We start from the raw sequence: 27,860 nt of genomic DNA, 5'->3' as shown, positions 1-27,860 counted from the left end.
TGTGGCACCATCCGGGAGTCCTGTTACCTGTGGCACCATCCGGGAGTCCTGTTATTTATGGCACCATCCAGGCAATCCAGGCATTGGCTTAACTACTACTACAAGGTTCTACAAAACATAATCAAACTTGCACAAGCGCAGTTACTGCTTACAACAATATGCATAATATAATTGAATCCTACTCGATTTGTTCAACATTAACCATTTTGGCCATTGCCGCGATTGAGAGACGGGGACGCAACTTGATGCAAGCAAGGTGTCCGCTTTATTGTATGGCAAACATACATTTATATAGTCTAAGGCACACATGTTTCATGCTGATTGGCTAATCACTTTAACAGACATTAAGCTAGCTAAGGCGGGAATCTTAGTCAGGCAGTGTTCGCATGGTAACAAGATCGTTATCTCGTAGTCACAAGCTGTCCCCCGCTCCAGGGCTCCAGGGCGCAGGCACCCCCACCGACCACAAGCTCCCCGCCTCCAAGTCGCCTCACAACTACCGCAACACTTAACTTTATTCACACAACAAACTAGCCTATTAACTCCAAATACAGAAAACTAACTCATCAACTCTAAATTCAGACAACCCACATCTCCCCCTTTTTGTTTTAATTAACTGACCCTCCCAAGGTCGGCAAACGACCAACTCGAGGACATCTTACTAACAGCTCCGTACTGGGGGTTTTCGTAATTTCTTTCTGATCTTGGTCCGCTCCTTGCTGCACAAGGAAAATCTTGTTCATTGAAGCAGTTATTGATTTTTGCAAGCATTGTAACACACATGGGATTACTATTAATAATGCTCATTTGAATGTCTTTGGCGCATTCAATCTTAGAATATAAAATGTCCACAGACCTTTGTGCTACAATTTTCCCCCAATCGTCAGAATAATAATCATACCGGGGAGAATATTCTGTCTCTCTACCTGTTATCAATAACACCTGAACTGTATTCCACTCAATTGTTAGGCAGTTATCACACCAGCGTCCTACTGTATGGCGATTTAGCCACTGTGATTTTCCACAATTAGCACAAATTCTACAAATCCACGGATTACATTTTTCACATTGGGGACATTTAAGCTCCCATTTGTTAACCTCTGGAACAGAGTTCATTCAATTATTGATCGGTAGTGTCTTCTATATCAGTCGCAGGATCAGGACCAGGAATGTCTTCAGGAGGCTGCTGCAGTGTCTCTCGAAAAGGTCTCACATTTTTAGCTGGGATCCAGCGGGGACCTCTTTCTGTGGAAACACAAGCATAGCCTCTTCCCCACGTGACAAGGGGATAGGGTCCCATTATCTTACCTGTTTCGGTGTCCCGGATCAATACTGGCGGCTTAATCTTGGGTTCAAAAAAGGTGTTTGTGCTAAAATGACGAACTACTGGAGGATTGCTGTCTAACAGGGAACAATTCAAAAAATTAAAAACATACAAGGCTTTCTGTATTCGCTCCTCTGGCGTAGCGGCCCCTATTCCCCCTTTTTGTTTTAATAACAGGCGTTTTAAGGTTTGGTGAGATCGTTCTATCAAAGCTTGTCCCGTAGGAGAATGAGGGATACCTGTAATGTGTGATATACCCCAAGAGGCAAAAAAGGTTGTTAAGGTTTTAGATACATATGCGGGGCCATTGTCAGTTTTAATTTGAGAGGGTACCCCTAAAGTAGCAAAAGCGCGCATTAGATGTTTTTGCACATCACGTGCTTTTTCTCCTATATGACAGGAAGCAAATAACATTCCTGAAAATGTATCAATAGAGCAATGAACAAACTTTAAGCGACCAAATTCAGCAAAATGAGTGACATCTGTTTGCCAGAGTTGAAGGCTCTGTAGCCCTCTGGGGTTGACTCCTTCTGCTATAGAAGGGAAAGAGTGCCTTTGACAATCAGGACACACCGCAATGATATTATGGGCTTGTTGTATAGTGAGGTCAAATTGACGCTTAAGGCCTGCAGCATTTTGATGAAAAAAGGAGTGGCTGAGTCTAGCTTGCGCTAATCGATCTGGTAACACCTGCACCGGTAGCGTAAGCAAATCCGCTTGTCGGTTCCCTTCTGCAATAAAACCAGGTAGAGAAGTGTGAGATCGAACATGCATAATAAAATAAGGGTGAAGACGGGAATTTAACAGAAAGATGAGTTCTTGTAACAAATTAAACAGTGCCGTATGAGAAACATCTCGTAGCACAGAAGCTTCTGCTCGGCTAACAATTCCTGCAACATAAGCAGAATCAGTGATTATATTGAGAGGAATAGACCATTTTCGAAACACTCGAACAACTGCAGACAATTCTACTATTTGAGGAGAACCCTGTACAGTCTCTACATCTGAGTTCCACTGTTCTTGATGATCATCCCACCAAAGGATAACAGACTTGTGAGATTTGCCAGACCCATCTGTGAATACAGTGAGGGCTTGTAAAGGCTGGTCACTCCGCTTTGGAATAGGTAAAAGGTGGAAATCGATGCTTAACAATTTGTGAGAAGGCGGATGAGAAGTGAGTTGGCCTGCATAGCCAGTTAGAGCTATGCCTAGTGCATCTGATTGTTGTTGTAACCATTGCAAGTAAACACTTGTTACCGGCATACATATGAGGGCGAAGTCCGTGCCTGCCAGGGTAAGTAATCGCTGTCGAGCCCTGATGATTAAAGATGCAAACATCTCATGTTGGGTAGAAATCGTCTTTGTGGCTTGGTTAGGTAAAAAAATCCATTCAATGATCAGTAAAGGGTCAGTTTTCTGGCAATCCCATTGGAAAATAAGTGCATGAGGCTGTCTAGCAGGATTAAGGATGATTAATTGAAAAGGCAATTCTGGTTCCCATCGATGCGCTTGTCTGGAGGTAATCGCTGCCGCAGCTTTATGCAAGGAAGTTATGGCTTCAGGACTGAGAGTTCGCGGAGCGTTTAAGTCCGAGCTTCCTTTAAGCATTTCGAATAAGGGACGAAGATCCGCATTAGTGATTCCTAACAATGGTCTGACCCAATTGATTGTACCCAGCAGTTTTTGCATGTCATGTAAATTCTTTACATTCGCCTGTATTTGTAAAGGTTGCGGAGCAATAGTCTGAGCCCTTATACGCCATCCTAAGTATTTCCAAGGTGGTATTTTTTGAATTTTTTCTGGTGCAATACAGAGGTCTGCTGATTTTACAGCAGCCACGACAAGGGCTACAGCTTCCTCCATGACTTCATGGTGCTGTGCTGCCACTAGAATGTCATCCATATAATGATATAACAATGCAGCAGGTACTACAGTTCTGACAGGACTAAGTATTTTTGCTACATACCATTGGCATATTGTAGGGCTATTTTTCATTCCCTGTGGTAGCACAACCCACTGGTATCTTTGCAAAGGAGCTTGCATGTTGACGCTAGGAACCGAAAAGGCAAATTTAGGGGCATCGTCTGGATGCAATGGAATGTTGAAAAAACAATCTTTGAGGTCTATGATGGTTAAATGCCAATCTCTAGGGATCATGGCGGGTGACGGAAGCCCAGGTTGCAGGGCCCCCATGTCTTCCATAGCGTCATTAATTTTTCTGAGGTCATGGAGCAAGCGCCACTTGCCAGTCAGTTTTTTAATAACAAAAATAGGCGAGTTCCAAGGACTCGTAGAGGGTACAATATGTCCCATAGATAGTTGTTCATTAACTATTTCTTGGAGGGCGTGAAGTTTTTCCAGCGACAGGGACCATTGATCAATCCAAATAGGAGTATCTGTTTTCCAAGTTAACTTTAGGGTTTCACGCCCCTCAATGGCCCCACCTAAAAATGTGTCTGGATAGACATCCCCCACTGGGATAACACATCACGCCCCCACAAGACCATAGGTACTGGTAAGATAAACGGTTTGACTGAGGCAACTTGTCCTTCTGAATTTTGAACTTGTATTATTTCTGCGCTTTGGCGGCTAGCTCCACACCCCCCAATTCCTGCTAATGTCTGAGAGATATCAGCTAAAGGCCACCTAGAAGGCCACTTTGCTTGAGAAATAACGGTAACATCTGCACCTGTATCAATAATTCCACTTAACATAACTTGCTGACCTCTGCGAATGAGGGTGCATTGACATATAGGACGTTTTTGTGAGATGGCTTGAACCCATAAAATTAGTGGTTCTCCCGTAGATCCAAAACTTCCCTGTCTCTGTGGGAGCAATTGGTCAGGGATTGGGACATAGTCTTCCTTAGGGATCAGTATCAATTGAGCGATACGACTTCCCTCTGGCACTGTACAAGGAGGAAACGGGGTCCAGGCCATAATTTTGATTTCTGAATTACTGTCAGGATCAATTACTCCGGGCAATACAAAAAGTCCTGACAGAGTGGTGGACGATCTTCCTAATAATAAAGCTTGCGTTCGAGGGGGCAAAGGACCTGCAACTTTGGTAGGCAGTAAGTGAACAGAGGAATCAAGTAGCGTTACTGTGTGGGCGGTTGCCAGGTCCAGGCCGGTGCTCCCTGCTGTTGCTGGGCGGAGACTGGAAACACTCCTGTTTCCCCCCCCGGCGTTTGTGGGGGCGCCGGTCGCGGAACTTGTGTCTGTGCGCGCCGCGGTCCCGCGCTCTGCGATCGGTTTCCCTGTATGGGGCGCCCTTGAGAGTCGTATTTAGATCGACACTGGTTAGCATAGTGGCGCCCTTTTTGGCACTTGGGACAAACTCCAGGTATTTGGGGTCGTTTCCCAGCACTGGCACTAAAGCAATCTTTTTTAAGGTGTCCCGGTTTTCCACACCCATAGCAGTTTCGCTGTGGGTCGGCGCCCATCGGGCTGTGCATGGCCGCAAAAGCAGCAGCCATGGCCTCATATTTATGATCCATAGTGCCAATTCTATTACAGGCTTCCACCATTTCAATTAAGGTAGGGTTTTGATTTGGGAGAGACTTCAAGAGCTTTTTACAATCGGCGTTAGCGTTTTCCACAGCCAGTTTAAGGAGTAAAATCTCCCGAGCCTGTACGTTATCAACTTGCCGCTCTAAGGCTTGTTTTAATCTATCCATAAACTGCATATACGGCTCACGGGGTTCCTGAGTGATACTAGTGAATGCTTTTTGGGGTCTGCCAGAGTCAGGAACTCTCAACAAGGCCCTTTTCGCTTCTTCTCTGCCTGCTTCCAAAGCCTCCCGAGGAATGTCCCTAGCTTGGGCCGCGGGATCCGAAAACTGCCCTGTTCCTGTGAGGTGCTCTATAGTCAATGCAGCTAAGGCGGCATTAGCATGTCCTGCATAACCCAGCAAAACTGTCTGCAATCCCGTTCTCCATTGAGACTCCCACATTGTATATTGTGTTGGGGTTAATAACAATCGCGCGAGAGATTTTAAATCATGTGGGGTCATGACATATGTATCGAATACAGAAGATAAAAGGCTTGCAAAATAAGGGGAAGACAACCCATGCTCGGTAACTGTACGGCGCAACTCCTTAATTACCGAAAAAGAAAGAGCTTCCCACTGAGCTTGAGCCCTCCCCCGTCCTTGGTATATAACGGGGGCTACTATAGTTCTGGCTATTTCCAACTCCCCCTCGTTTATCGCTTGGCGCTTAATCTTTCCCCAAACCTCATGAGGATCAGGGGGAAAAAGATCAGGTTCCTTTTCAGGGTAAATCGGACCCGGGTCAAAGGGATCACCCTCCGGGGGATATCCAGCAGCACAAGCTAACGGTGGCGCAGAGGGTTCCGCCCCACCAGCGATTTTAGAAGGGCAGGGGGGAGGTGACTGAGCTCCCTCCTCGGAGCCTCGCTGATTTTGCTCTTGTGCCTTTACGGTTTCAAAGATTTTTCTCCAACTGGGAAGCATATACTGCGCTTCCTCATCTCCTGAGGTAGCTGCGTCCCATAACTTTACCCCCACATCGTCCCAAAGTTCACGCGTAAAAATAGAAGAAGCAGTCACCGCGGGGATCTTAACCTGCACCCATTTAAGGATTAACTTAAGATCTTGTTCCGAAAGAGTCTTTTTCCCATGCTTCTTAAGTAGAGCTTTCATAAGCTCATAAACGTCTCTCTCAGGGAAAGACTCCTGATTCCCCATTTTGCTAGTTTCCCGCAGCTCACCTCTCGTTCCAGACGGAGGGATTGTTTGGCCGGCCGGCTTATCCTGCTTCCTTTCAGCAGCTCATTCCACGTTCTGCGGGACTCGCGACATGCCACCAGGTAGGCGGTTTTTCAATCCTCGGCGGTTTCGTCGCTGACGATCACGTCGGAGGTCACCAATTTGCCGCGATTGAGAGACGGGGACGCAACTTGATGCAAGCAAGGTGTCCGCTTTATTGTATGGCAAACATACATTTATATAGTCTAAGGCACACATGTTTCATGCTGATTGGCTAATCACTTTAACAGACATTAAGCTAGCTAAGGCGGGAATCTTAGTCAGGCAGTGTTCGCATGGTAACAAGATCGTTATCTCGTAGTCACAAGCTGTCCCCCGCTCCAGGGCTCCAGGGCGCAGGCACCCCCACCGACCACAAGCTCCCCGCCTCCAAGTCGCCTCACAACTACCGCAACACTTAACTTTATTCACACAACAAACTAGCCTATTAACTCCAAATACAGAAAACTAACTCATCAACTCTAAATTCAGACAACCCACAGGCCATCACTTATTCCAAGGGTGACCGTGCTGTTCGACACGGGGTTGTTCTGCTGAACAGCTCTGGGGAGAACTGGAAGGTTCTTTTCCTTCCCCCCCCTCGCCTTGTGAGGTAAACCGTGGGGAGCCAGTGGTTTCTGCAGCCCCTGAACTGTTGGCAGCCAGCGGATCTTTCACCCGTTTCTCTTGCAGGACATGTTCCCTGTGGCCTCATCTGCCACCCCGACAGGGAGCACATCCTGTACCCCCTGGGCTGTACGGTGCTGATTCAGCACCTGGACACTAAGAAACAGAGTTTCTTGCATGGCCAGGCCGATAACGTGTCCTGCGTTGTCGTGTCCAGGGATGGGATGTACGTCGCTTCAGGACAAGTCACCTGCATTGGGTTCAAGGTGGGTAATGCTCTGATTTTAACCGCTTAGTATTGACCAGAGAAATTGGAGTTGGCTTGCCAGTGGTGGGAACACCTTTCGTTTATTTTTTCTTTGGTTGGAAAATAAATATCTGCAATGGGAAGATGTTGAAGGGAATGGGAAATTGTAGTTACTCCATTGCTGGATGTGCCTTTATGTTTTTGTAAAACATGAAGCAGTCTCCCTAGGATTGAGGGATTTTTAGTTCCAGTCCTTTTTATCCAAAGTGTTGTGGGCGTGTGGCAGCCAAAATCTCATTAGACATTAATTAATAAATGGTGGTTTATTTCAAGTGAGACCTGAGTTCCAGAGCAGCTTAGGACTTTCAAAAGCCCTTGACAGGTACCTACCTGCATTTTCAGACCTCTGAAGTTCTTTTCGTTTTATTTTTGCCTGTTTGAAAGACCTCAAGACACTTGGAAGGGATCAGGTTTTAGTGCTTTCAGTATTTTAAAACCTAAGTCAAATACTCAGTGTCTCAGGGTAAATTTAGGTGCTGAAATGAAGCAGAGCTACTCAAGTGCTCAGCTGGAATAATGCTTCTTACAGCACCCAGTCTGAAGCCTCTTTGTGTCAGGGGTGCCCAGGGCTGCAGAGAAGCTTGGGCTGGGCTCCTTCGAACAACTTTCCTGCCAGAGAACGTTGTTCTCCCTGATCCTGCGAGTTACAGCTCATGCTCTGCCATCCCCCCCTTCTGCTTTGCCCCGCAGGCAGACGTCATCCTCTGGGATTTCCCAAAGCAGGAGTTACTTGCTCGGCTCTCGCTGCACGAGGGCAAAGTCGAGGGACTCTCGTTCTCGCCCAGAGGCATTTATCTTGTGTCCCTGGGAGGCCAGGACGACGGCAGGTAAGGATTTCCGCTTCTTGGCACAAGATCTTTGACAAGAATCAGATTCTATGGGCGGCCTGAGACGTTTTTCCAGGGAGGGTGGTGAGAGCCTGTCCCGGGTTGGCCAGAGAGGTGGTGGCTGAACCATCCCTGGAGACATCCCAGGCCAGGCTGGACGGGGCTCTGAGCACCCTGAGCTGCTGAAGATGTCCCTGCTCACGGCAGGGGGGCACTGGGGAGCTGGGAAGGTCCCTCCAACCCAAGCTGTTCTGTGATTCTGTATGATTTGAGTCGTGCTCCGCAGAAGGAATCTGATAAATCCACGTAGCCTTGCTTCAGGAGCAGGGGATGTAAACTGCAATTCCACACTTTGGTGACAAGTTTTTTCTTGGGTAGAATCTCTACAAAGTTACTTCTGTTGTGTGTCCTGGTAGGAACAGACTGCAGGACAATAGGCTTTGGCTTGCTTTTGGTTTTTAGTAATTGACTTCCAAGCAATGTCAAAAAGCGAAGCTGTTTCAAGGCTTTCTTCTCCTGCAGGGTGATGGTGTGGGACGTCAGTAAGAGAGAGGCTGTGTGCGGGAGCCCGGCCTCGCCGCGCAGCGCCGGCAATGCCAACGTCGTCATGTGCTCCAGCTGCAGGGACGAGGTGTTTGTCACTGCTGGAAAGTAAGGGTTTGTTGAGAGGAACGAGCAGAGCGAGAGAACCCCTGGCCCTATTTCCTTTGACAAAGAGTCTTTGTTTAACTACAAGGAAACTTAAGCAACTGTGTGCTTGTGTTGTTTCTTTTTACTCTGAATGGACTCATGAATACCCGTCAGGTTGTAGCTTTAAGGCATTTCTGCTTGTTCTCCATGTGACAATATGTTTTCAGAGCAGCACACAGGGGCCCACGTGCGTCACTTCTGCTCCTGATAGCAGGATTTTGTACTCAGCATTCCCCGTGCAGTGTTTAACATATTTAGTTGCCAGTGTTTACACAAGAAAAGCAGTCAATGAGTGCCCCTGAACAATGGCTAATTAATGTCGAAACAGTGATGTCTTGCCGGTCGTTGGATGATCTCCTGTCCTCACCAGATGTGATGTACAGTTGGTCACTGGCTTGTAACAAAAGTTGTACAAAACGTCGCGTTTTGCAAGGATTTGCGGCAGCGCCCATATATCCAGGCTGACGTTTAAACGCGTTGAGGGCCTGCACCTCCCTGTGCATCAGGGACGGCTTTGGATGCTCTTGGCTGCACTCGCACTTATGAGTGCTCGCCTTTGCAATTTTAGCACTTTGGTAAATGTAAGGGTGACTCTGCTTAAAGATATGACATCGTCTCTGACATCGTCAATTAAATTGCACTAGAAAAGAGTTGAAAGTGTCCTCATGTGTTTTTGCTGAAGCCTTAAGATTTTTGATTTCCCCGGAAAAAGTTTCCATAAGAGACTTCTCTGATATTGTTCTTTTTCTCCGTATTGAAAGATCAGAATAATGGAGCCTTGTGAAGGCTTTTTACATCTTGTAGTACTGAAAAAACTTGGAGGTTTCTGCATCTGTGGATTTGATCCCACTCTATTTGTTCTTATAGTTTCACCATTCGAGTGTGGGAACTCGACACAGCAACTAAAACAATCCATCCATCTGAATGCTACGCGGGGCAACTGAGAGGAATCAGCGTGTGTGTTCAGGTACGTTTCAGCCAAGATGACTTTGCTAAACTAAGAAACTCTGTACAGACTAGAGAAAACCCACGAGTTTCTCTAATAATGCTGGAAATGTTGGTCCCAAGCGCGTGACGGCAGTGAAGTTCCTCAGCATTGGCCATGGCCGTTGATCTCCCACGGCCTCTGGGAAAGAGTGTTCTGGATGCTCCTCAAGAGAAGCAGCACGTATTACGGTCACGGGCTCCGGCACCCGTATTTTTATGCTTCCAAATATGATCTAGATTTGGTTAGAAAGTGTCTGGCGTTCAGCAGTGTTCTGGATCTGTGCGTGTGATGGAACAGAAACATTGGCTGGGTTCCCCCAGGTGAACTCTTGGCAATCCACTGAACTAAAGCTGTTGATGCAGCCCAGTGTCAGGCGTGGGACACGGGTCTCAGTATCCAGACCGTGATCTCTTTTTCTTTATGCTTTCTTATAGATGACAGACGATGATGGTGATTTTCATCTTGGCACGACGAGTGGAGATGTCCTGAAAGTGAACACAAGCAGCAAGGTGCTGACTGCCTGTGGGCCCCAGAAGAAGAAGTTGAGCATGGTGAGTAGCAGCTCTGTGACTCCAATTCTGTCCTTGTCCTGCTCTTTGTCAGTGACTGAAGGTAGAGCAACCTGCGGGAGAACCATCACAAAGCGGATTCTCAGACTAACGCTTTTCCTGCGCTGTCAGTTCCTTGTGTCTCGGTCTTGATGCTGAAGGCTGAGCCCATTGTCCTGCTTTCATTGAGCTTCATTTGGCTCAGAATTTGGGTTTTACTTGAATCTCGTGTGTCATCCCACAAACTCTTGTACAATTAATCTGGTAAACGTCATAGAAAGTGAAAAGCAGTAATAAAAATGGAGCAGTTCCTGACTTTTTTGCTTCTTTTAAGAAGATACGAGCTGGAGTGAGACAGAGGACGTTCCTGGGAAGGCTGGTGGAAGCGCTTGTTTGAGAGGCTTTCCCGCACTTACTGCTGTAAGGTCCTATAGTCAGATCTCACAAATGTGTTAAACTGTCTGGACTGAACTTTTCTTTTTGTGTTTGTTCCCCATCCCATTCCCCCACTTCCCTTCGTCTTTTTGCTGTTCTGATTCTGCCACTGGTGAGGCAGAGATCTTACTGAAAAAGGCAGTATAAATCATGTAATTCAAGAGTTTATTGTAATGCGTATGTACAATTTGGACAAAACAAGGTTGCACAGGGTACATTGATTCTATTGCTTTTTAACTTCTGAGTTCTTGACTTCATAACCCCAAGGGTTTTTTTAACTGAGCTTTTTTTTGTCTCTAATTGGGACTCGTGGGTCTGAGCATCCTCAAACAGGAGTTATCTCCTGAATAAGGAGCTTCTGACCGGTGGTCGTACAAGAATTCTGCATGCAGGCAGCTGTAATGCTAAAACAATCGGCACCAGCTAGAACACTTGTTGTTGATTTCTCGTTATTTGGTGCTAGAAAAGGCTTCTTGTAGCGTCTCGGTCTATCCCTTGCCTAAGCTGGGATGTGTTTTGCGACTGCATTAGCAGCACGCCCAGCAGCGAGCAGCAGGGGCAGCGCTGCCGCGGGAGGGCCGGCTGTGCTGGTGGGGATGCCGCGGGGCCGCTGTCCTGCGGGGCAGCAGATCTGCTCTGAGAGCAGCACAAGCCCACAGGGGCTGTAAGAGCAGTTCAGCAGTCAGCCCCAAAGAAAACGCTCCTCTGGGCTTGTTTCTCTCAACCTCCTGAACTTTGCTTGGACAGGTGCATCCAAACCATGTACGTGCCCGTTCCAGATGAAATATTTATTGCGTTACAAATGCAGGCCCATGTCTCCGGGATAACTTGGACCCACTGAATCCTTTGAAATACAGTTCAATGTTTATCTGTTCCAGAAGGGTGGAGAAGTTGTTACTTGTTTTTCCCACTTATATTGTAGGAATGCAAGTAGTTTTTCTCTGTGTCCCTCTTAAAGGACAGGAATGGATGTGTTTTGTTTCCTGCTGGCAATGGTAAGTTTGCTGCAGGTGTGTCCCCGTGTGGGGACACCCGCACTGGCCGCGGTTGAGCCCCTTGTCCGGCTGCCCCCCTGCAGGGCTTTGCGTCCACGCAGGACCCGTGGCTGCTCTGTGCTGTCTCTTAGGCCAAGGTCTTGGTGACTGTCACCTCCCCTTCCAATGCCTGCGTGCTTTGAGTCCTTCTCCATCTCGCAGCACGTGCACCTCGCCCAGAGCCCCTGCTTGAAGCCACCCGAGGGCCTGAACTCCCGTGTCCTCAGGGCTGAGGGAAAGGTGCCAAATGCACTTGAAACAAAACTTCACCAAAAATACACTTCTGAGAGCACTGCTAAAGAAGCCGTCAGGCAGGGTCACGAGCAGGATGCTGTGCCGTTTGGGGGTCCAAAAGAAAAAGCCAAGGCTCAAAGCCAGACCACAGTCCAGTCCGTACTGTGAGGGGTTTTATCGTAAGGCAGATCCATAGGAACGGCAGTTTGTGGCAGAGACCTTTGGAGCATCATGAGCTTCAGCTGACATGGCTTCTGAGAGTGAAAAGCTGAGGGCAAACAGGCCCCTTGACTGTGCAAGAGGCTGACAAGGTGTTGAGGAGAAGGGAAGATCCAGAAGTGGGTCTCATCACAGCCGCCTGCCAGCCTTGTGGACGAGCCCTGAGCTGGTAGGCGCTAATCTGGCTTCAGCTTGGGTTTGTGACTGTATTGTGGTGGCAGCTTCTTAGGATGTGGCACTGGTCGTTGGGGGAGCCGGGAGAGAAAAGGAGACATTCCCGTTGGATGGAAATAGCGAGGAGTCCTCCCAGGCTCCTCCTTTCCCCTCCCGCTTCAAACAGGCGTTCCTGTTCACAGGCTTTTCGGTCAGACGCGCTCAGCCCCGTCAGCCCTTCTCCTCTTGCTCTCTCCCTCGCTCTTCCCAATGCGCTTCCCTTGTGCCCGAGGAGGGGAATTCACCAGGGCAAACCCGTGTTGCTGCCGTCACTGGGAAGGCGCTGGGACGTTTTTCTCTGCAGTTACTGTCAGTGCCTCGGCCACAGATCCCCTCTCATACTTTCCAGCTCTCTTTCCCAGCTCCGTGCTGTGATTCCCTTTCCGCCCACCCCCTGCACATCTCTGCACACAAATCACGCCTTGTCACTGGACTGTCAACAAGTGCTCGCTGGACACACGTAGGATCTCGTGTTTTACGGCAGAAATTTCCAGTTGTAGCCTCACCTCCAGTGCCGAAAGAGGTATTTTGCAGATGTTTTTTCGAGTCAAAACCACAGCGTTTATCAAAACAAAACTATTTGCATCCTTGTTTCCACACAATTTAGTCCATCCCGTTGCTAACCAAGACATCTTGTGTGTCTTTCTTGAAAATGTACCTTGCATTAGCACTTGTACCAAAACTTCTCCCCTCCGGAGCCACGCATTGCAATGCTGTCTGTGTTTGAGAACAAACCTCTGCAACCCATGTTCACCAGTTGCACCGGGGAATTACGATCCGGTGGCAAAGCATGAAACTGCAAACCTGGAGTCCACAGCCACCCCACGCCGAGCACATCTGTAAAGGGTTTAGATACTGCGGGGTGAGGAGGCGATTCTATTGAAAACAAGGTGGGGCACCCTTAAAGGAACTTTGCCTTTAGATACATAAGAACGTGTTGATTGTATAGACACGATCTGAAGATTTCTTGGTTTCTGTTTTGAAGAGGAGTGGCCAAATAGTTTGTTATGATGAAGCAACTTGTTTTCCATCTGCCTGGAATGAAGTTTAAGTGCCTGTCTCTAAGGTGTATAAAGACTGGAATAAACAGCAGCATTAATTTTGCTCCCTGCCGCGGGCCTGAGGAGCTGTAAGGCACCCGTTGGAATGCGAAGAGGGATGTACAATTGCAAACGCATGTTCAGAAGTAGTTGGAGTGATTTGCATTGTAAAAAGAAATCAATATTGACAGGAGATGCGCTGGAAGAGTTCACAGAGCGCTCAAGAACTTTGCAAGAGATCAGAGTGGGACAAAGAGCAGGAATCCCTGCAGGAAGGGACCGGGCAGGCTGCAGTTCTGATGGGGTTTTTATTTATAGTCGTACTTGAAAGCGCTGGTTTCTTTGGGTGAGCAGTGAATAATGAATGGAGATATTTTTAACCTCCTACGTTAGACTCTGCATTTCACCTACAAGAGCACTGGCAGCTGTAATCAGATAAACTCCGTAGTCATAGGTTGCATTTGTAATGCTGCCACCTGCCATAACGCTGAACCCAAAGGGCGTCTGAGGTGGAAGATTTTACAGGCAAAACCGCAGACCAGGAGCTCAGCAGCCAGGTGATGGGCCCGTGATAACAGGGGACTCGCCAAACGCTGCCAGCGCCTCGGAGGAAGTTTCCAGAAGCATTGCTCAGAAACCGCTCTGCTTGTGGATCGTCTTTCTAATGCAAAAGAATCCCTTTGTTCTTGTGCGTTTGCTGAGAATATTTGCACGAAACCCGGCGCCGCGGCCGCTGTGAGAATGTGGCAGAAGATCCTCTGCGCAGGTCGTGTTTGTCACCCATCAGGAGACTGCGGATGTGCTGCTGCTGGAGCCGGCGAGCGGGGAGCTCAGTGCTGGTGAATCACAGAGCGGGAGAGCGTGTGTCAGGTTCTTTTCTGCAGCCCATGGTTATTTGATCCTCAAGTTAAATCGTCTTTAAGCCGATGCGTAGGTAGGTGTGAGGCTGCCTGCATTGCCAGCGCTGGAATGCACAGTAACGCTTATGGTGATTTGGGGTTTTTTCCTTTAAAATGTATAAGCAAGCCTTTAAAAACAACCAATTGCTTCTATTTGCGTGGATAGTCGAAGCAAAGTAATTTTCCCAGATTCATCAGACCTCGCCTGTGGCTTTTTCCGTGTCCTCTCTGGGTCTAAACAGCTCAGATGTCCATTTTGTTTTCTCTTCTTTCTTCACTTCTCTCTCCTTCCTTAGCCCTTCAGTCCTTTCCGCGAACAAAACCAACACTTTGTGGCTTTGGTTTTTCTAAACCCTCTGAAGGTGTTAAATGCTGAACATTTCCCGGGCTTAGGCCAGATTAATGCTTGAGAAGCACAGGAAGGCTGGGGGTGCTGCTTAGATGTCAGACTTTGAATCCTAAAGCAGCGACATCTGTGTGTGTTCCCCAGTCACAAGTCAAGCCCACGACAGGGGTTTCTTCCTGGGGAATAAATACAGAATTACTCTGAGTCGCCTCTTGGTCGCTCTTTGAGAATTGACTTCTTGGTGCTTTCACAACACTAAATGCTGGAGCTGGGCATTGTTTTTCCCCGAAGAGCCACCACCAAACAGAAATTGTTGTTTTCCCATAATGGCTCGGGCTTAAAGGAGAAACAATCTGAACGTTGCGAACCTGCTGGTGGGATCCCAAGGGCTGGCAATGGTGCTTATGAACCTGGGAGCGGCAAATGCTGCTGGAGTCTGGACTGTGACTTACGGTGTCAGTCCAACAGCTCCTGCCCGTCCCTGCGGGTCTGTCTGGGTAGAACAGCCGCCGGCCACAGGTTCTGCAGGCGCCTCTGGGACGGGAACTTCGTTTTCAGTTCCAGTTTGGTGGCACAAAGCTCCTTTATTTCATGGTTTTGTCCTTTCCATTTCACTCATGCAGAAGTTCGCCCAAGCTCGTAGGGATATTTTCCCAAGTTAGAATATCAGGAGAGTCCAGCGTAGGGCAACAAAGATGATGAAGGGAGTGGAGCACCTCCCTTATGAAGAAAGGCTGAGGGAGCTGGGTCTCTCTAGTTTGGAGAAGAGGAGGCTAAGGGGGGACCTTATTAATGTCTATAACTATATAAAAGGTGAGTGCCGTGAGGATGGAGCCAGGCTCTTCTCAGTGGCAAACAATGACAGGACAAGGGGTAATGGGACCAAGCTGGAACACAAGAGGTTCCACTTAAATTTGAGAAGAAACCTCTTCTCAGTGAGGGTGCCAGAGCACTGAACAGGCTGCCCAGGGAGGTTGTGGAGTCTCCTTCCCTGGAGACATTCAAAACCCGCCTGGACATGTCCCTGTGCGACCTCACCTGGGCGTTCCTGCTCCATGGGGGGATTGGACTGGATGATCTTCTGAGGTCCCTTCCCATCCCAAACATACTGTGATACTGTGATACTGTGATTTAACCCCACAGAAGTCATTTCACTCCTCTGGCAGCCTATCTTGGAGTCTCTTGGTGATTTTCAAGAATGAATCTGTTGTACATGGAACAGTAATATTACTTCCCAGGTGGCAGAACTGAAGCAGATCTGACTCTTCTTACACTTGTATTTTGTGGAAGGCTGAGGACTGTTTTCATTTGTTTGGGTGTTTTTTGTTGATTTTGTTGTCATGCATTTTTTTCCTGTAGCCTGGTACTTTATCCACCGAACAGCATTTCTCCTTTTCCAGTGGCTGGCCTCCCGTTGATCTGCTCTGCTCAGTAACAGCAGAAACCCGTGTTGACCATGGGCTGACTCATTTCCAAAGCTTTCCTGTGACAAACGTATTTGATTCCCAATAGGTGGGAGATGGGATTGCATCTTTCAGGCAGAGAGAGAGGCCTGAGACGCAGAGGATCATCCTAAAAAGAGCTGTAGGAAAGACCATTGAAGCTGAGTTGTATCCTCTGTTGTTTTCGTGGCTGTTGGATGAAGGACACGCGGAAGGAAAAGCGCGAGTGCCGCTCCACGATGTGGGTATCGCTTGCTGCGATGAGGTCAGGCTCTGTACGTGGTCCCAGCTGCTCTGAAGAATCCAAGATAATGCTGTTTGCTCGCTCCTCGTACTGTATTAGTTCATCTAGACCTGCAATTAATAACTCTTTTCTCCCTTCTCCCTCTAGAGAGCCACTCTTTAGCCCAGGTCAGTGACAAAACACTGACAAAGCCGTATTGGAGTGAGATAAGCCCCGCCGTCGGGAGCCCGGTAGAGACTCCGTTGTGCTGTTCAGCGTGGCTGCAGCAGCAAGGAGCCTCTGCTCCCATCCGATTGCGTTTTCATCCTGTTTTCTCCTAGGGAGTCACAGCTTTGCTTTTGCCGAAGACAGGAGGTTTAATAGTCGGCACCGGAGAAGGGACTGTAGCTCTCTGTACAGGCTCAGACTGCCAAGTAAAGAAGTGAGTTTGTAGATGGAAGAATCAGGAGGGGAGAGGTGACAATTCCTCCAAAAGGGTCACGGTATGAGAACCAATCATTTCTATGGAAAGGCATAATCCAAGTCAGTCTCAGTTTTTCAGTCCTGCAGACACAATACACGGTCTGGTTCCAGCGTCATGAGGTTGGAGCAAACTGAAAATGACTGCGTGCGTTTGCAGGGAAGTGCCCTCTGATCCTTCCTTGGAAATGACTGTTGTTTCCTTTGGAGCAGTAGGAGTCAGATCCTAAACTGATGCCAAGCCAGACAGATTTGTTGAAGTCAATAGAATGATGCTTATTTACGCCGGGTGAGAAAGAGTAGTAGTTGCCATCTCCAAAAGGGTTTGTTGGGGGTCATGGGATTGTAAAGCAGGGCTCTGCTAATTTGATAGGCACGTGTCTGGAAGTGCTGGAGTTTTGCAAGGCTTTTTTCTGCATACCAGATAGAAAGCTGCAGGCGTCATTTCCCCATACGTGATTTGAAAATTGGGCTCACACCTACTCATTTGGCATTGCTTGAATATCCCCTTCAAGTGTACAGTTCTGCAAGCTTAGCTTTGTACGACTGAAACTATTCCCAGAAGGTCTAAACTGTCTGGAAATATCCTTGAAAGTGGGATATTGAAGTGCACTTGAGCAAGAATATCAACAAAGCTGTTGTTACCTTAGGCCCTGGTGCAGGAAATCAAGTCTCCAAAGCGCTGCCTGTGCCAGCCCTGGCAGAGCAGCAGGTGGGACGGGCAAGATCATGGGAAGTAGGAAACGTGACTGGGAATGGAATGTTAGTCCTGCCCATGCTCTTGCGTCTTGATATCACAGCCTAGTGCGGAGCTTTTTGGGGAAACAGCGACAGTCGAATTCTCGAGAAGCTGGAAAATGAAAGTTCCTCGAGGTCAATGTATGGCCAAACCTTTGCTTTCTTTGCACAGGAGAATGCGAGTTGAAGGTGCTGTCACTTCCCTGACGTGTAGAGGTCGGGACGACCAGTTCTTTCTAGGGACAAATAAAGGCCAGATGCACCGCAGTGCCTACGCTACATTTAAAGAGGAGCTGGTCGCCGTCTGTCACACCGAAGCCGTCAACGACATTGTTTTTCCTGAGTGAGTATAACGGGCTGGGCTGTATTTGGCTGGTGCAGAAGCTTGAGGAGCTGCCGCTGAGGTCAGGGTGCCTGTGTGCGCAGCTTTGACCACAGGAACCCAGAGCCTGGTACCATCTGTTGGGATGATTGATACGGGCGATGCTGTCACCTGCCCAAAAAACGCCGGGGGGACGGTGAGCAGCTGCTTCAAAGCAGAAGGCAGCAGTTCAGTTGGAGCACTGGAAAAATCACTGATCTGCAGAAAGGATGATAAGTAAAAAGACCTGAATTATTGATGTTTGGGCACCGGCAGGGATGGCAGCCTCCCCCTTTTGTCCCAGGGTCGCTCTGCATTTGTCTTGTGAACGCACAGCAAATGTTCCCTTCCTGGGTAGTAGCATCGTGACTCTTTCTTTTGTTTTTTTAAACCCACAGTGGATCATCTCTCCAGATGGAAAATGGGATTTTGATCCAAATGAACATTTTTGGCGTATTTTTATTGCTTCGCTTCTCGGCCCAGCACAAAGGATCAGATGTCACCGAGGTGCAGGGAGTGCAGGGTGCAGGAAGCGCTCCTCCCTGCCTGCCGCCAGCCTCAAACCCACATCTTCTCATCTAATGAGAAAATCAGGTGGAGCTTTAGGGTGATGTGCTGCTGATACCGCTGATTGACACGCCTGTGTCACAGCCATTAGTGCTGACTACAGGACTACATCCTTGCGTAGATGTTTGAACTTCTTATCTGTTGCCTGCTCTTGAACAAAGCCTATTGCTGATGGGGAAATACGGGCTTAATTTCCCTGCTCTGGCTTATTTCAGAATCCTTCACTTGCTGATGTTATCCTGGTTGATAAAGCACCCGTGCAAGCTGGGCTTGAAAGAGGCCACACTTGTGTTGTGCCGGTTTTCTCTGTCCTGGTTCATCTTTCTGGGCATTGATGGTGCTGTTGAACAAAAGCTCGCGGTACCTTTCTAGATGTCACTTTCTGTTGCATCCCTAGGACGCGTGGCTTAGAGCTTATTTCAAAGCACTGTGTCCCATGGCTTTTGAAATGCTGCAGGTCTTGTTTTATTCCAACATTTATAACAAGTGTATTATGAACAGACTTTGCCATCATTTCTATTGCCTTCAGCGCTGTTGAATGGGAATCATCCAGTAAGCAAGATAACAAATGACATCTTTACAATGTGAGGCTGCTGTTAGTGGCTGATGTTAAACCTGGGCAGTCAGCACTTTTACACCCACTTTTGTGTCTATTCTATAGAACACATGAAGTTGTTTAGAGATTGAATATGGGGAATAAACGTCACAGCTTCAGCAGAAAGAGTTCTTTTAGTTTAACTTTAACTGTTCCTTAAAATGAATCTTTGAAGAGAACCCAAACCAGGGGAATTTCATGTGAGAAAGGTGATCCTCCAAAAAAGGCCTTTGTCTTAGCCATGGGGATCCCTGTGGGGCAGATCCCAGCTGCAGGTTAGCAAAGCCGAGCTTTGGAGGCCGATTTGAGCTGTGACAAAGCAAGGAGCGTTTCTGTGTGCCCCTCCTCGTTCCCTCTCCTCTCTGAACTCTCCAGGGGACATTGGGACTTGTTCGTTACCTGCTCCACAAACGACATTCGAGTGCGGTACACGCCGGAACGTCTGGAGCGGCTGCGAATCACCGTCCCCAACGTCACCCGCCACGCGGTCGAGGTGACGAGGGACGGCATGGTCATCGTTTCAGGTAATGGTCAGTCCAGAGCCGTGGTTGCTCAACTTAATAAACATCAGTATGTTAAAATGAAGAGAAGATTAAATTGGGAAAGCGTTTAAATGGAGTTCATGGCGACACCCAAAGGCCTCTTTGCTTGCAGCTGGTCCGATGGACTTTGCTGGCAGCCCCGCTGTCCTGGTGCTGCAGTTGCGGTGAGGGTAGAAGGCAAGGGCTGGAGACCTTGCTTTGGATCAGTGAATTCCGGCAATCCAGAATGCGGTTCAGTCTTATTTAAATTACCTAATTCTAAAATATCAACCTTGTTGTGTGCAGCAGCTTCACCTGTGATGTATGTAGAGCACATTTGCATAAAGCCGCCGTCCATCGCCATGTGAAAGTTGCTGACACAGGGACTCCTGCAGTCCTAGAGCAGCCGTGCAGCCTCCCCATGGTTACCAAACCACTTTGTCCACAGCCAGAATCCAAAAGCAATTACATTTCAACAGTGTGTTTGGGACCGTAGCTCTGCGGGCTCATCTGCAGTACAGTGGTTTTCACGGGTATGCTGGTGATCTAACAGCGTGGGCCTTATGTGGGAACTTCTTTATAAAAAGGGGTTGGTTTGGAAAGGAAAGAGCGACAACAGTGTGAGGAAAGTCTGTGCGCCCGGGCAGTCTCTTTCTTTCTGTTCATCAGCTTGGAATGACGGGAAAATCCGCGCCTTCGTGCCCGCTACGGGAGAGCCAATGTACGAGATCAACAACGCCCGTAACCTGGGAGTGACGGCAATTGCTGCGACCAGCGACTGCAAACAGATCATTAGCGGAGGAGGTGACGGGCAGGTAATTTGTGCTTCAAAACCTGGAGCAGCTTCGTGCGCTCATCACAGGGCCTGCGAATTGCCTGGAAGTGCTCAGTCAGAACGGGAGCTGTTCTGAGCTGCCGCTTGAGCCAAGGGCTGAGTTCAAAGATATCAGCTTTTGAGATGTGCTGTTGTTCTCAGAGGGCATCATGTAAAACAGTGCCCCGATTTCTTCTGGCATGGCAGTTTTGGAAATCCTTCTAATGCAGAATATGCTCTTAATCCTTTTTGTCCATTTGTCTCCCCCCTCTATTTGGCTGTATTTGTGCAGCTGAGACAGAAATACAACTAAGGGTTGGTGAAGCAGAAAGGAGAACCGCAGGGGCGCACTTGCAGTACTCGTTGGGAACACAAAAAAGCTGCTCTGCGATGCCAATGGTTCTGTCAGAATCAGTCCTCAGGAAGCTGTGACTTCAGGGTTGCTGAAGGGATCGGGATGCTCTGAGCTTTGAGCAAGTGGCAACTGGACATCCAGATCCCTTCGGGAACTCGGCATCAGCCTCGAAAGCGTGGAAGGTCAGCTCTTCTCTGCCTTTGATGCCCGTGTCTAAATGTCTAAATTTTCCCTGGGATTTGGCCTTAGTGGAATGTCGAGGTGAACAGACATTGCAATGTTTGGCACTAGTGGGACAGGACGTGCAAGGTGTGAAGGATCAAGGCCTCAAAGCAGAAAGGTTTTTGCTGTTACCAGCACAGGGAAAAGAGGTGCTTTCAGGCACGTGTTTCACATCGAAGCTTTAAAGAGCTGTTTTGTATTTCCTTCCTGGCATTCTCTGTAGGACAAATAGCGGGTAGCTCCTTTCTATTCCATTGCAGCAGCTTTGTGCTTTGATCTTGAAAGCACCACTGGCAATAGATCGTGGACTGGGTGGTTTTTCCTGATCAAGAGCTGTGTAAAATGAAGCATGGGAGAGCGGGCACTTGGCAAAACCAAGGCCTGGGGTTGATGGCCACGAATTCCTGAAGCAAGTGGATTACACTGTGGAGAACTCAGTTGAGCTTCACAGGTCAGCTGCACCAATAACCCACAGGCCAATGGAGACGGTTGGGACTGAGCTGCTGTACGTGTTGGCAGAGAAAGGCAGAGTTCAGGAAAGCTCCTCCTGAGCTCCGGCAGGACCAGCTGGTACCAGAGCAGATGTGTGCTGCTGATTTTCAGGTGAGGATCTGGAATATTGGTGAGAAAACCCAGAAGCTGAGGGGAGTTCTGAAGGAGCACAGAGGTGCCGTGTCCTGCATCAAGACTAATAAGAACGACAAAGAGGGTGTCACAGCCAGCCTGGGCGGAACGTGCGTCATCTGGGATCTTGAGCAAGGCGACAGATTAGTATTGCGAAGGCACTTGGAGTGCTGGTAATATCTGTAGGGTCACTGTGCCCGGTTTGGGACACCACAGAGCGAGGAGGAGGGGAAAAAGAGCATGAAGAGATAAAAACTTCTAGAAAGAACAATCGGGTCAGGGAATGTAGAACCTCCAATTCGAGAAGCTTTTCAGAAAAGCTCAGACAAACCTTTGTCTGCGGTTGTTTTCCTGTGCGGGATCCTGCTTGGCCAAGGTGGAGCGGGTGAGTTCCCAAGTTTCCCACTAGCTCTGTTTTCCAGAACTTTGTGACTCGTGTCGAGCTCTTGCGGATCTGCAGACTTTCTGCACTGGGGTAAGGCCGAGGACACCTTGGCATAGGGAACAGCACCTGGAAAGCATTCTGGGTTTAAACATTTCATTTCGTACGACAGCAGATCAAGAGTCCTACAGGGCAGCTGTGATGGAAACAGAACTGATAGCCTAACGGGCTTCATGGAACCCTGAACTCAGAGCAGTGCCTGAGAATATCCAAGGAGAGAGATCTGATGTACAGCACAGGCAGAGACATTCCAGGCAGGCAAAGTTTGGGTTTTGATGCTGTTGCTCTGTCTCATTTTGGGGTGTTTTGCAGGCGTTACGTGAGAAAACAAATGATCCTAGACAACACATTGTTCAAATGCGTGTGTTACCATCGCGGAGAGTACCAGATAATCACCAGTGGAACAGACAGAAAGGTGAGCAAAGCTGCAGGAACTCTGCAGTGCACAACACACGGTCTGGCGCTGGTTCTGGGGTGAAACTCCGGTCCCTGCACAGCAGGTTGTGTCCCAGGGCGGTGCTGAAACCCGTGTGCTGCTCACGGCCAGCTGAGCGCCCCGCTCTGCTCTGCTCTCTAGATCGTGTACTGGGAAGGGCTCGATGGCTCCGCAATCAGAGAAGTGCAAGGCTCTCTGTCGAGCTCCATCAACGGGATGGACATCACAGCGGACGGGGCGTCCTTTGTCACAGGTGAGTGCGTGGTTGGAGCTGGAGAAAGGAGGTCGTATTAAGACCAGGAAAAGCAAGGCAGTGAACCAAGGATCTCAGTACAGTGCGAAAAAGCTGAAAAAAGGGGTCAGCTAAAGGGGAAAAGAACATGAATCACCAAAGAAAAATACTGTGGTTCAGGCTGTAGTTCAGACTGGGAAGATGCTGCTGTAGCTCACTGGGATCTGCTGGTGAAGGTCCTGAGCCCTTCACTGGACACTGACCCCAGCAGAACAGAAGCAGGTTTTGCCATAATGCCCAAGAAAACATATCCTGCTCTTCCTAGGAACACCGAAGCGTTCCCCTGCCTGGGAGCGGGGAACAAAAAGCAGCAGAACTCGGTGTATCACAGTATCACAGTATGTTTGGGATGGGAAGGGACCTCAGAAGATCATCCAGTCCAATCCCCCATGGAGCAGGAACGCCCAGGTGAGGTCGCACAGGAACATGTCCAGGCGGGTATTGAATGTCTGCAGAAAAGGAGACTCCACACCCCCCTGGGCAGCCTGTTCAGTGCTCTGGCACCCTCACTGAGAAGAAGTTTCTTCTCAAATTGAAGTGGAACCTCTTGTGTTCCAGCTTGGTCCCATTACCCCTTGTCCTGTCATTGTAATCGTTTGTTCTTCCTCTGTGCCTGACGCAGGTGGTGACGACCATCTGGTGGAGCTGTGGGACTATAAGGAGGGCACGGTGACTCACGTGGGAGTGGGCCACAGCGGCAACATCACCCGCCTCAAGATCTGCCCCGCGAACAAGTACATGGTGAGCGTGAGCGCGGCCGGTGCCGTCCTCATCTGGAAATAGCCCAGCTCGGGCTGACAGCCGGTGCCGGAGCTGCTGGGCTGCTGCTTCCCCGGCCGGCCCTGGAAATGCTCTTCTCTTACCACTCAGTTTGTTGTCAATCGTTTGTTCTGTTAGAGTAAACAGTATATTTCTGCTCCCTGGTATGCATTTACCAGGTCCTTAGATACCCTTTCTAGCTCAATTTTTTTCAGGGGAGCTAAGAATTTGCTGTTTGTTTTGGATTCATCACTTCCAAAAATCACCTTGGCAGTCGTTGTAACAGTTTGCGTTGTTCCTGCCGCCTTTCCTGCCCGTCTCAGCATCATCTGCCTTGTACGTCTACTCATTTGTGGGCTCTCTCTTGCTTTCACATGGTCTCTCTCTTCTGTGCACTCTCCTGTCTCTTATTTAATGAATAACTTGTTGTTTCAATTCAGTCTGCTGTGTTTAGTGCAGACAGCAGTGCAGGCAGTGGTGCAGACAGGCGTGGAGACAGTGGTGCAGGCAGCGCACAGGCAGTGGAGCAGAGAGCGGAGCAGGCAGCGCACAGGCAGCGCACAGGCAGCGCACGGGCAGCGCACGGGCAGCGCACGGGCAGCGCACAGGGAGAGCACAGGGAGAGCACAGGCAGCGCACAGGCAGCGGTGCAGGCAGAAATGCAGACAGTGGTGCGGGCAGTGGAGCAGAGAGCGGAGCAGGCAGCGCACAGGCAGAGCACAAGCAGAGCAATAGGCAGCGCACAGGCAGAGCACAGGCAGCGCACAGGCAGCGCACAGGCAGAGCTGGACCATGCCCAGTCTCCCAGCCCCACCGGTTCTCCCCAGCTCAGCCCCGGGTACAACCCGCGGCAGTGGGACGGGGTGTCTGAAAGCACATTTCCCCTCGGCCGCACGGGTGTTCCAGCCTGTGCCAAGGGACGGGAGCGGCTCCAATACAGAAAACATTGTCCGATGGCAAAGCCCAGACAGTGGGGACCATGTTTTCCCTTTGTTTTTATTGTTCTTGTGATTGGCAGCATGACAATGGATTTCTGCCGGGCCTGGAACAGCTCAGCTCAGACCTGCTCAGGCTTTTTTCTTGAGCTTATCCTGACACCCAAGTGCCTCCCTGGGGCAGAGACTCTTGCCCAGGCAGAGGAGACGTTTCCAACACTGTCCTGTCACCGTGTCTCCCTGATCAAACCAAAACTCTCCGTGTCTTTATTATCCACCCCAGCTGTCTGGTGCCCGAGGCACCGGGACAGTTCGTGCCATAACAACACGGAATTTTCCAGAATAGCGAGCAAGCATTTTCCCCTCTGCTTGCATTGGACGTTTTCATTTTCCACACCCCAAATTTGCTCCCAAGTCTGCAGCATGCTGCAGCACCGATGGATGTTGGATTCAGCCTGAACAGGAAGGCATCGCGTTCAGAACGGTTTGAAGGGGGAAGGTCGCACACACGATCTTGTTGAAAGGCAGATCAGCATAGCGAGCATTCCTGGCGCCCGCTCCAACCTGCAAACGCTTTGGATTGGAATGGACTGGCGGTACCTGTCAGAAAGGAATCGCTGCCTGCGCCCCGGCGCTTGGGAAGATGCTGCTCAAGAAGAACCCCAGCAGGGTTTTAGGTCCTTGGCTGATGGGAGCTGGTTTTCTTCCCCGCATCAGCGTGGCAGGGCGTTCAGAGGCTCTCGCTGCTGTTACCTGCTGCACTTTGTGGCACATTGCTGGGGACCCGGCAGAGCCACTGGCGTTATCTAACACTTCCTAACTCAGGCAGGTTTGGAGTTTTGGGACGTGCCTGTTTCACTGTCGCATTTTAGACTATTTCCCTTTCCTGTGTTCATCGGGTCTTGCTTTCTACCAACCTCCTTCCAACAAATGCTGGTTTCTGATCTCTCAGTCTGGCTCCTGCATCTTTCACTGTGCGGCTCCCCTCGCTTTTTCTTCAGGCTTTTCCTGCTTTCATTGACAAACTGCTTTGGATTTCTGGTTCCACTCAATCCAGCATTAAGCCCCGCTCAGGTTCCGCTGGCGGCCACCAGCCTGGCATCCCCGGGGAGGTCACTGTGTCCCTGCCACCAACACCCTGCCCCATGGGAGGAGGGATTGTGACATCCAGCAGCACCACCTGGCCCTTCCTCCACCACTTTGCCCCATCTCTTCAGAACCCACATCACCTCCAGCTGCATCCAGGGCCAGGCTTGCAGCACATCCCCATGGCCAGGGTGTCTGTGGGGCAGGGAAGGCGCTGCAGAGCCTGCCTGGCACAGCTGTCCCTTCCGGGGGGAAAGGCAGATGCAGGGATGGAAGAGAGTCCGCAGCACCCACAGCCAAGCTCAGATCCCCTGGGAGCCCCCCCAACATCATCATCAGCCTCTGCAGCTCCCCGGGGAGAGAAGAGCCACACGCCGCAATGGGGCCTCTGCAACACCCCCTGCCCTGCAGCGAGGTGACACTCAGTGGCACCCGTGCCTGGCACAGGGACCTCCTTCCCACTCCATCCCTTGCCAGCCCCTTGGCCCTGGTTAAGGACAGCTCTGCCCGAGATGTGCCCAGGCTCCCGGGCACAGGGCAGCGCTGGGGCTGTTATCTCAGCAGTGCTGGCAGCTGTCAAAGCAACCCGGGCCAGGGTTCACCTCCAGGTTGTTGGCACAGACAGGCGGGTCCCAGCCTCACACGGCTGGACTTGGTTGGGGCTGCGAGTCTCTCAGAGCTGTGTGAAGAACCACACGTTGCCACCGGGTTGCCATCCAGGGCGAGTTGCTGCAGAAACAGCCAGTGCCACATGCGTGGTGCTGTGGGACGGATCCAGCTGGACCATGGGACTGATCCGGTTGAAAACTGCTTGTCAGAACCAGAGTGGGTTTCCCCTGCTGGCGGCGCTGCAGGTGGGGAGGAGGAGCTGACCCAGTGGCCTCAGCCATCCTGTGTCCCCCCGGGCACATAGGGAAGGCTCAGGGGCTGATCCCTGCGGCGGGGGGAAGGTGACACTGTCCCTCCCCAGCCAAGCTCTGCCGGACCCCAAACGAGCACCCACACATGGGGCCAGCTGGTGTGGGGTGGGCAGGAGGCAGCCAAAGCCTGCGGGCTGTGCCAGCGCTGGGGTGGCCACCCTTGTTCTGTGGCTCTTTGTGGAGGGAGCTTCGTTAGGTCTCAAAACCTCAGTGTGGAGGGTGCAGAGGTGGCCACTGTGCCACTGTCCCAGCTAAGAGCACCCCGAGGTGGCAGGATCAGGGCACCCCACAGCGATGCTGTGACACCCTGGGGTGATGCTGGGGACATCAGGCTGGGGTACCCGCGGTGATGCTGGGGACACCGGGGCAGCCCCCGCTCCCGCTCCCTCGTCCTCCTCGTCCTCGTCCTCCTCCTCCCGTCCCTCTCCCCGCTCGCAGCCCCAGCCCGGCCGGGGGAGGAGCCGGCCGCGCACAAAACCGCCCGGCCGGCCCCTCCGGCCCCGCAGCGGCACCGGCACCGGCGGCGGGGGGTGCCCAGCGCCCGCCCGGGGCCATGAGCGCGCAGGGGCTGCGGAACCACGGGAACACCTGCTGCATGAACGCGGTGCTGCAGTGCCTCAGCGGCACCTCCAGCACCCACCGGCACCTCCCACACCCACCGGCACCTCCCGCACCCACCGGCACCTCCAGCACCCACCGGCACCTCCCGCACCCACCGGCACTTCCAGCACCCACCGGCATCTCCAGCACCCACCGGCACCTCCCGCACCCACCGGCATCTCCAGCACCCACCGGCATCTCCAGCACCCACCGGCATCTCCCGCACCCACTGGCACCTCCAGCACTCACCGGCACCTCCAGCACCCACCGGCACCTCCCGCACCCACCGGCATCTCCAGCACCCACCGGCATCTCCAGCACCCACCGGCATCTCCCGCACCCACTGGCACCTCCAGCACTCACCGGCACCTCCCGCACCCACCGGCATCTCCCGCACCCACCGCACCCCCTGCCCCGCACATCCCACCTGCACCCTGTGCCCCCCACACTCACTGGGACCCCCTGCTGCTCCCAGCACCCCCAGCTCCCAGCACCCTCTCCTGTGCCACGTCCTCCCCATGGGCCTTGCTCTGCCCTGCCAAATGCCCCCAGCCCCGCTGTCCCTCCAGCCCCACTGCCGTCACCCACCTCCTGCCTTCAGCTGAGCTCTGACCTCCCTTGGGTGGGCGAACTCACTGTCCCGGCCGCCCTCACGGAGCCCAAGAGTGAGCGCCGTGCTGGTCTTGGTGGTGCCACCAGGGGATGGTGCCACCAGGGGATGGTGCCACCAGGGGATGGTGCCACCAGGGGATGGCGCCACCAGGGGATGGTGCCATGGGAGCCCAACCCAGTGGCCTCAGGCCCTGTGGCTGAGTGCATGTCACATCCCTGCAGGGCACAGGCCAGTGTGCTGCGGACCTGCATCCATTTTAGGGACAAGGACAGGACAGCACTTTGATCCTGGCGTGGCAGCCCCCTGTGCTCAGGGACACACGCCTGTGGGGTG

The 27,860-nt window shown here is 50.7% G+C and overlaps 1 protein-coding gene and 1 long non-coding RNA gene across 2 annotated transcripts; one reads left to right on the top strand and one right to left on the bottom strand.

The window, feature by feature from the left end:
• Window positions 1-246: 246 nt before the first annotated feature.
• Window positions 247-6,595, bottom strand: LOC135576853 (uncharacterized). The gene is made up of 2 exons (XR_010468561.1): window positions 2,582-6,595; window positions 247-1,245 (listed from the first exon to the last, which is right to left on the bottom strand). It is a non-coding gene; the product is annotated as an uncharacterized LOC135576853 (long non-coding RNA).
• A 351-nt stretch (window positions 6,596-6,946) lies between these two features.
• Window positions 6,947-18,707, top strand: LOC135576820 (cilia- and flagella-associated protein 52-like). Its single transcript, XM_065043972.1, has 8 exons — window positions 6,947-6,988; window positions 7,720-7,856; window positions 8,379-8,507; window positions 9,414-9,513; window positions 9,969-10,085; window positions 16,509-16,609; window positions 17,558-17,728; window positions 18,145-18,707. The coding sequence occupies exons 1-8, from the start codon at window positions 6,947-6,949 to the stop codon at window positions 18,326-18,328; spliced, it is 981 nt and encodes a 326-aa protein (XP_064900044.1). The 3' UTR covers window positions 18,329-18,707.
• The last annotated feature ends 9,153 nt before the right edge of the window (window positions 18,708-27,860 follow it).

Source organism: Columba livia, chromosome 31 (genome assembly GCF_036013475.1).
Source record: "Columba livia isolate bColLiv1 breed racing homer chromosome 31, bColLiv1.pat.W.v2, whole genome shotgun sequence".
Lineage (NCBI taxonomy): Eukaryota > Metazoa > Chordata > Aves > Columbiformes > Columbidae > Columba > Columba livia.
Note: the sequence above shows the minus strand (reverse complement) of the source record. Positions and strands in the feature narration are given on the sequence as shown.

What these genes read in the sequence shown, in the direction of transcription:
- LOC135576820 (XM_065043972.1), top strand. Translation starts at nt 6,947, where the DNA reads ATGTACGTCGCTTCAGGACAAGTCACCTGCATTGGGTTCAAG. An exon ending in AGAAGAAGAAGTTGAGCATG is followed by an intron (nt 10,086 to 16,508) that starts GTGAGTAGCAGC and finishes GTTTTCTCCTAG; the next exon opens with GGAGTCACAGCTTTGCTTTT. An exon ending in AACGACATTGTTTTTCCTGA is followed by an intron (nt 17,729 to 18,144) that starts GTGAGTATAACG and finishes TTAAACCCACAG; the next exon opens with TGGATCATCTCTCCAGATGG.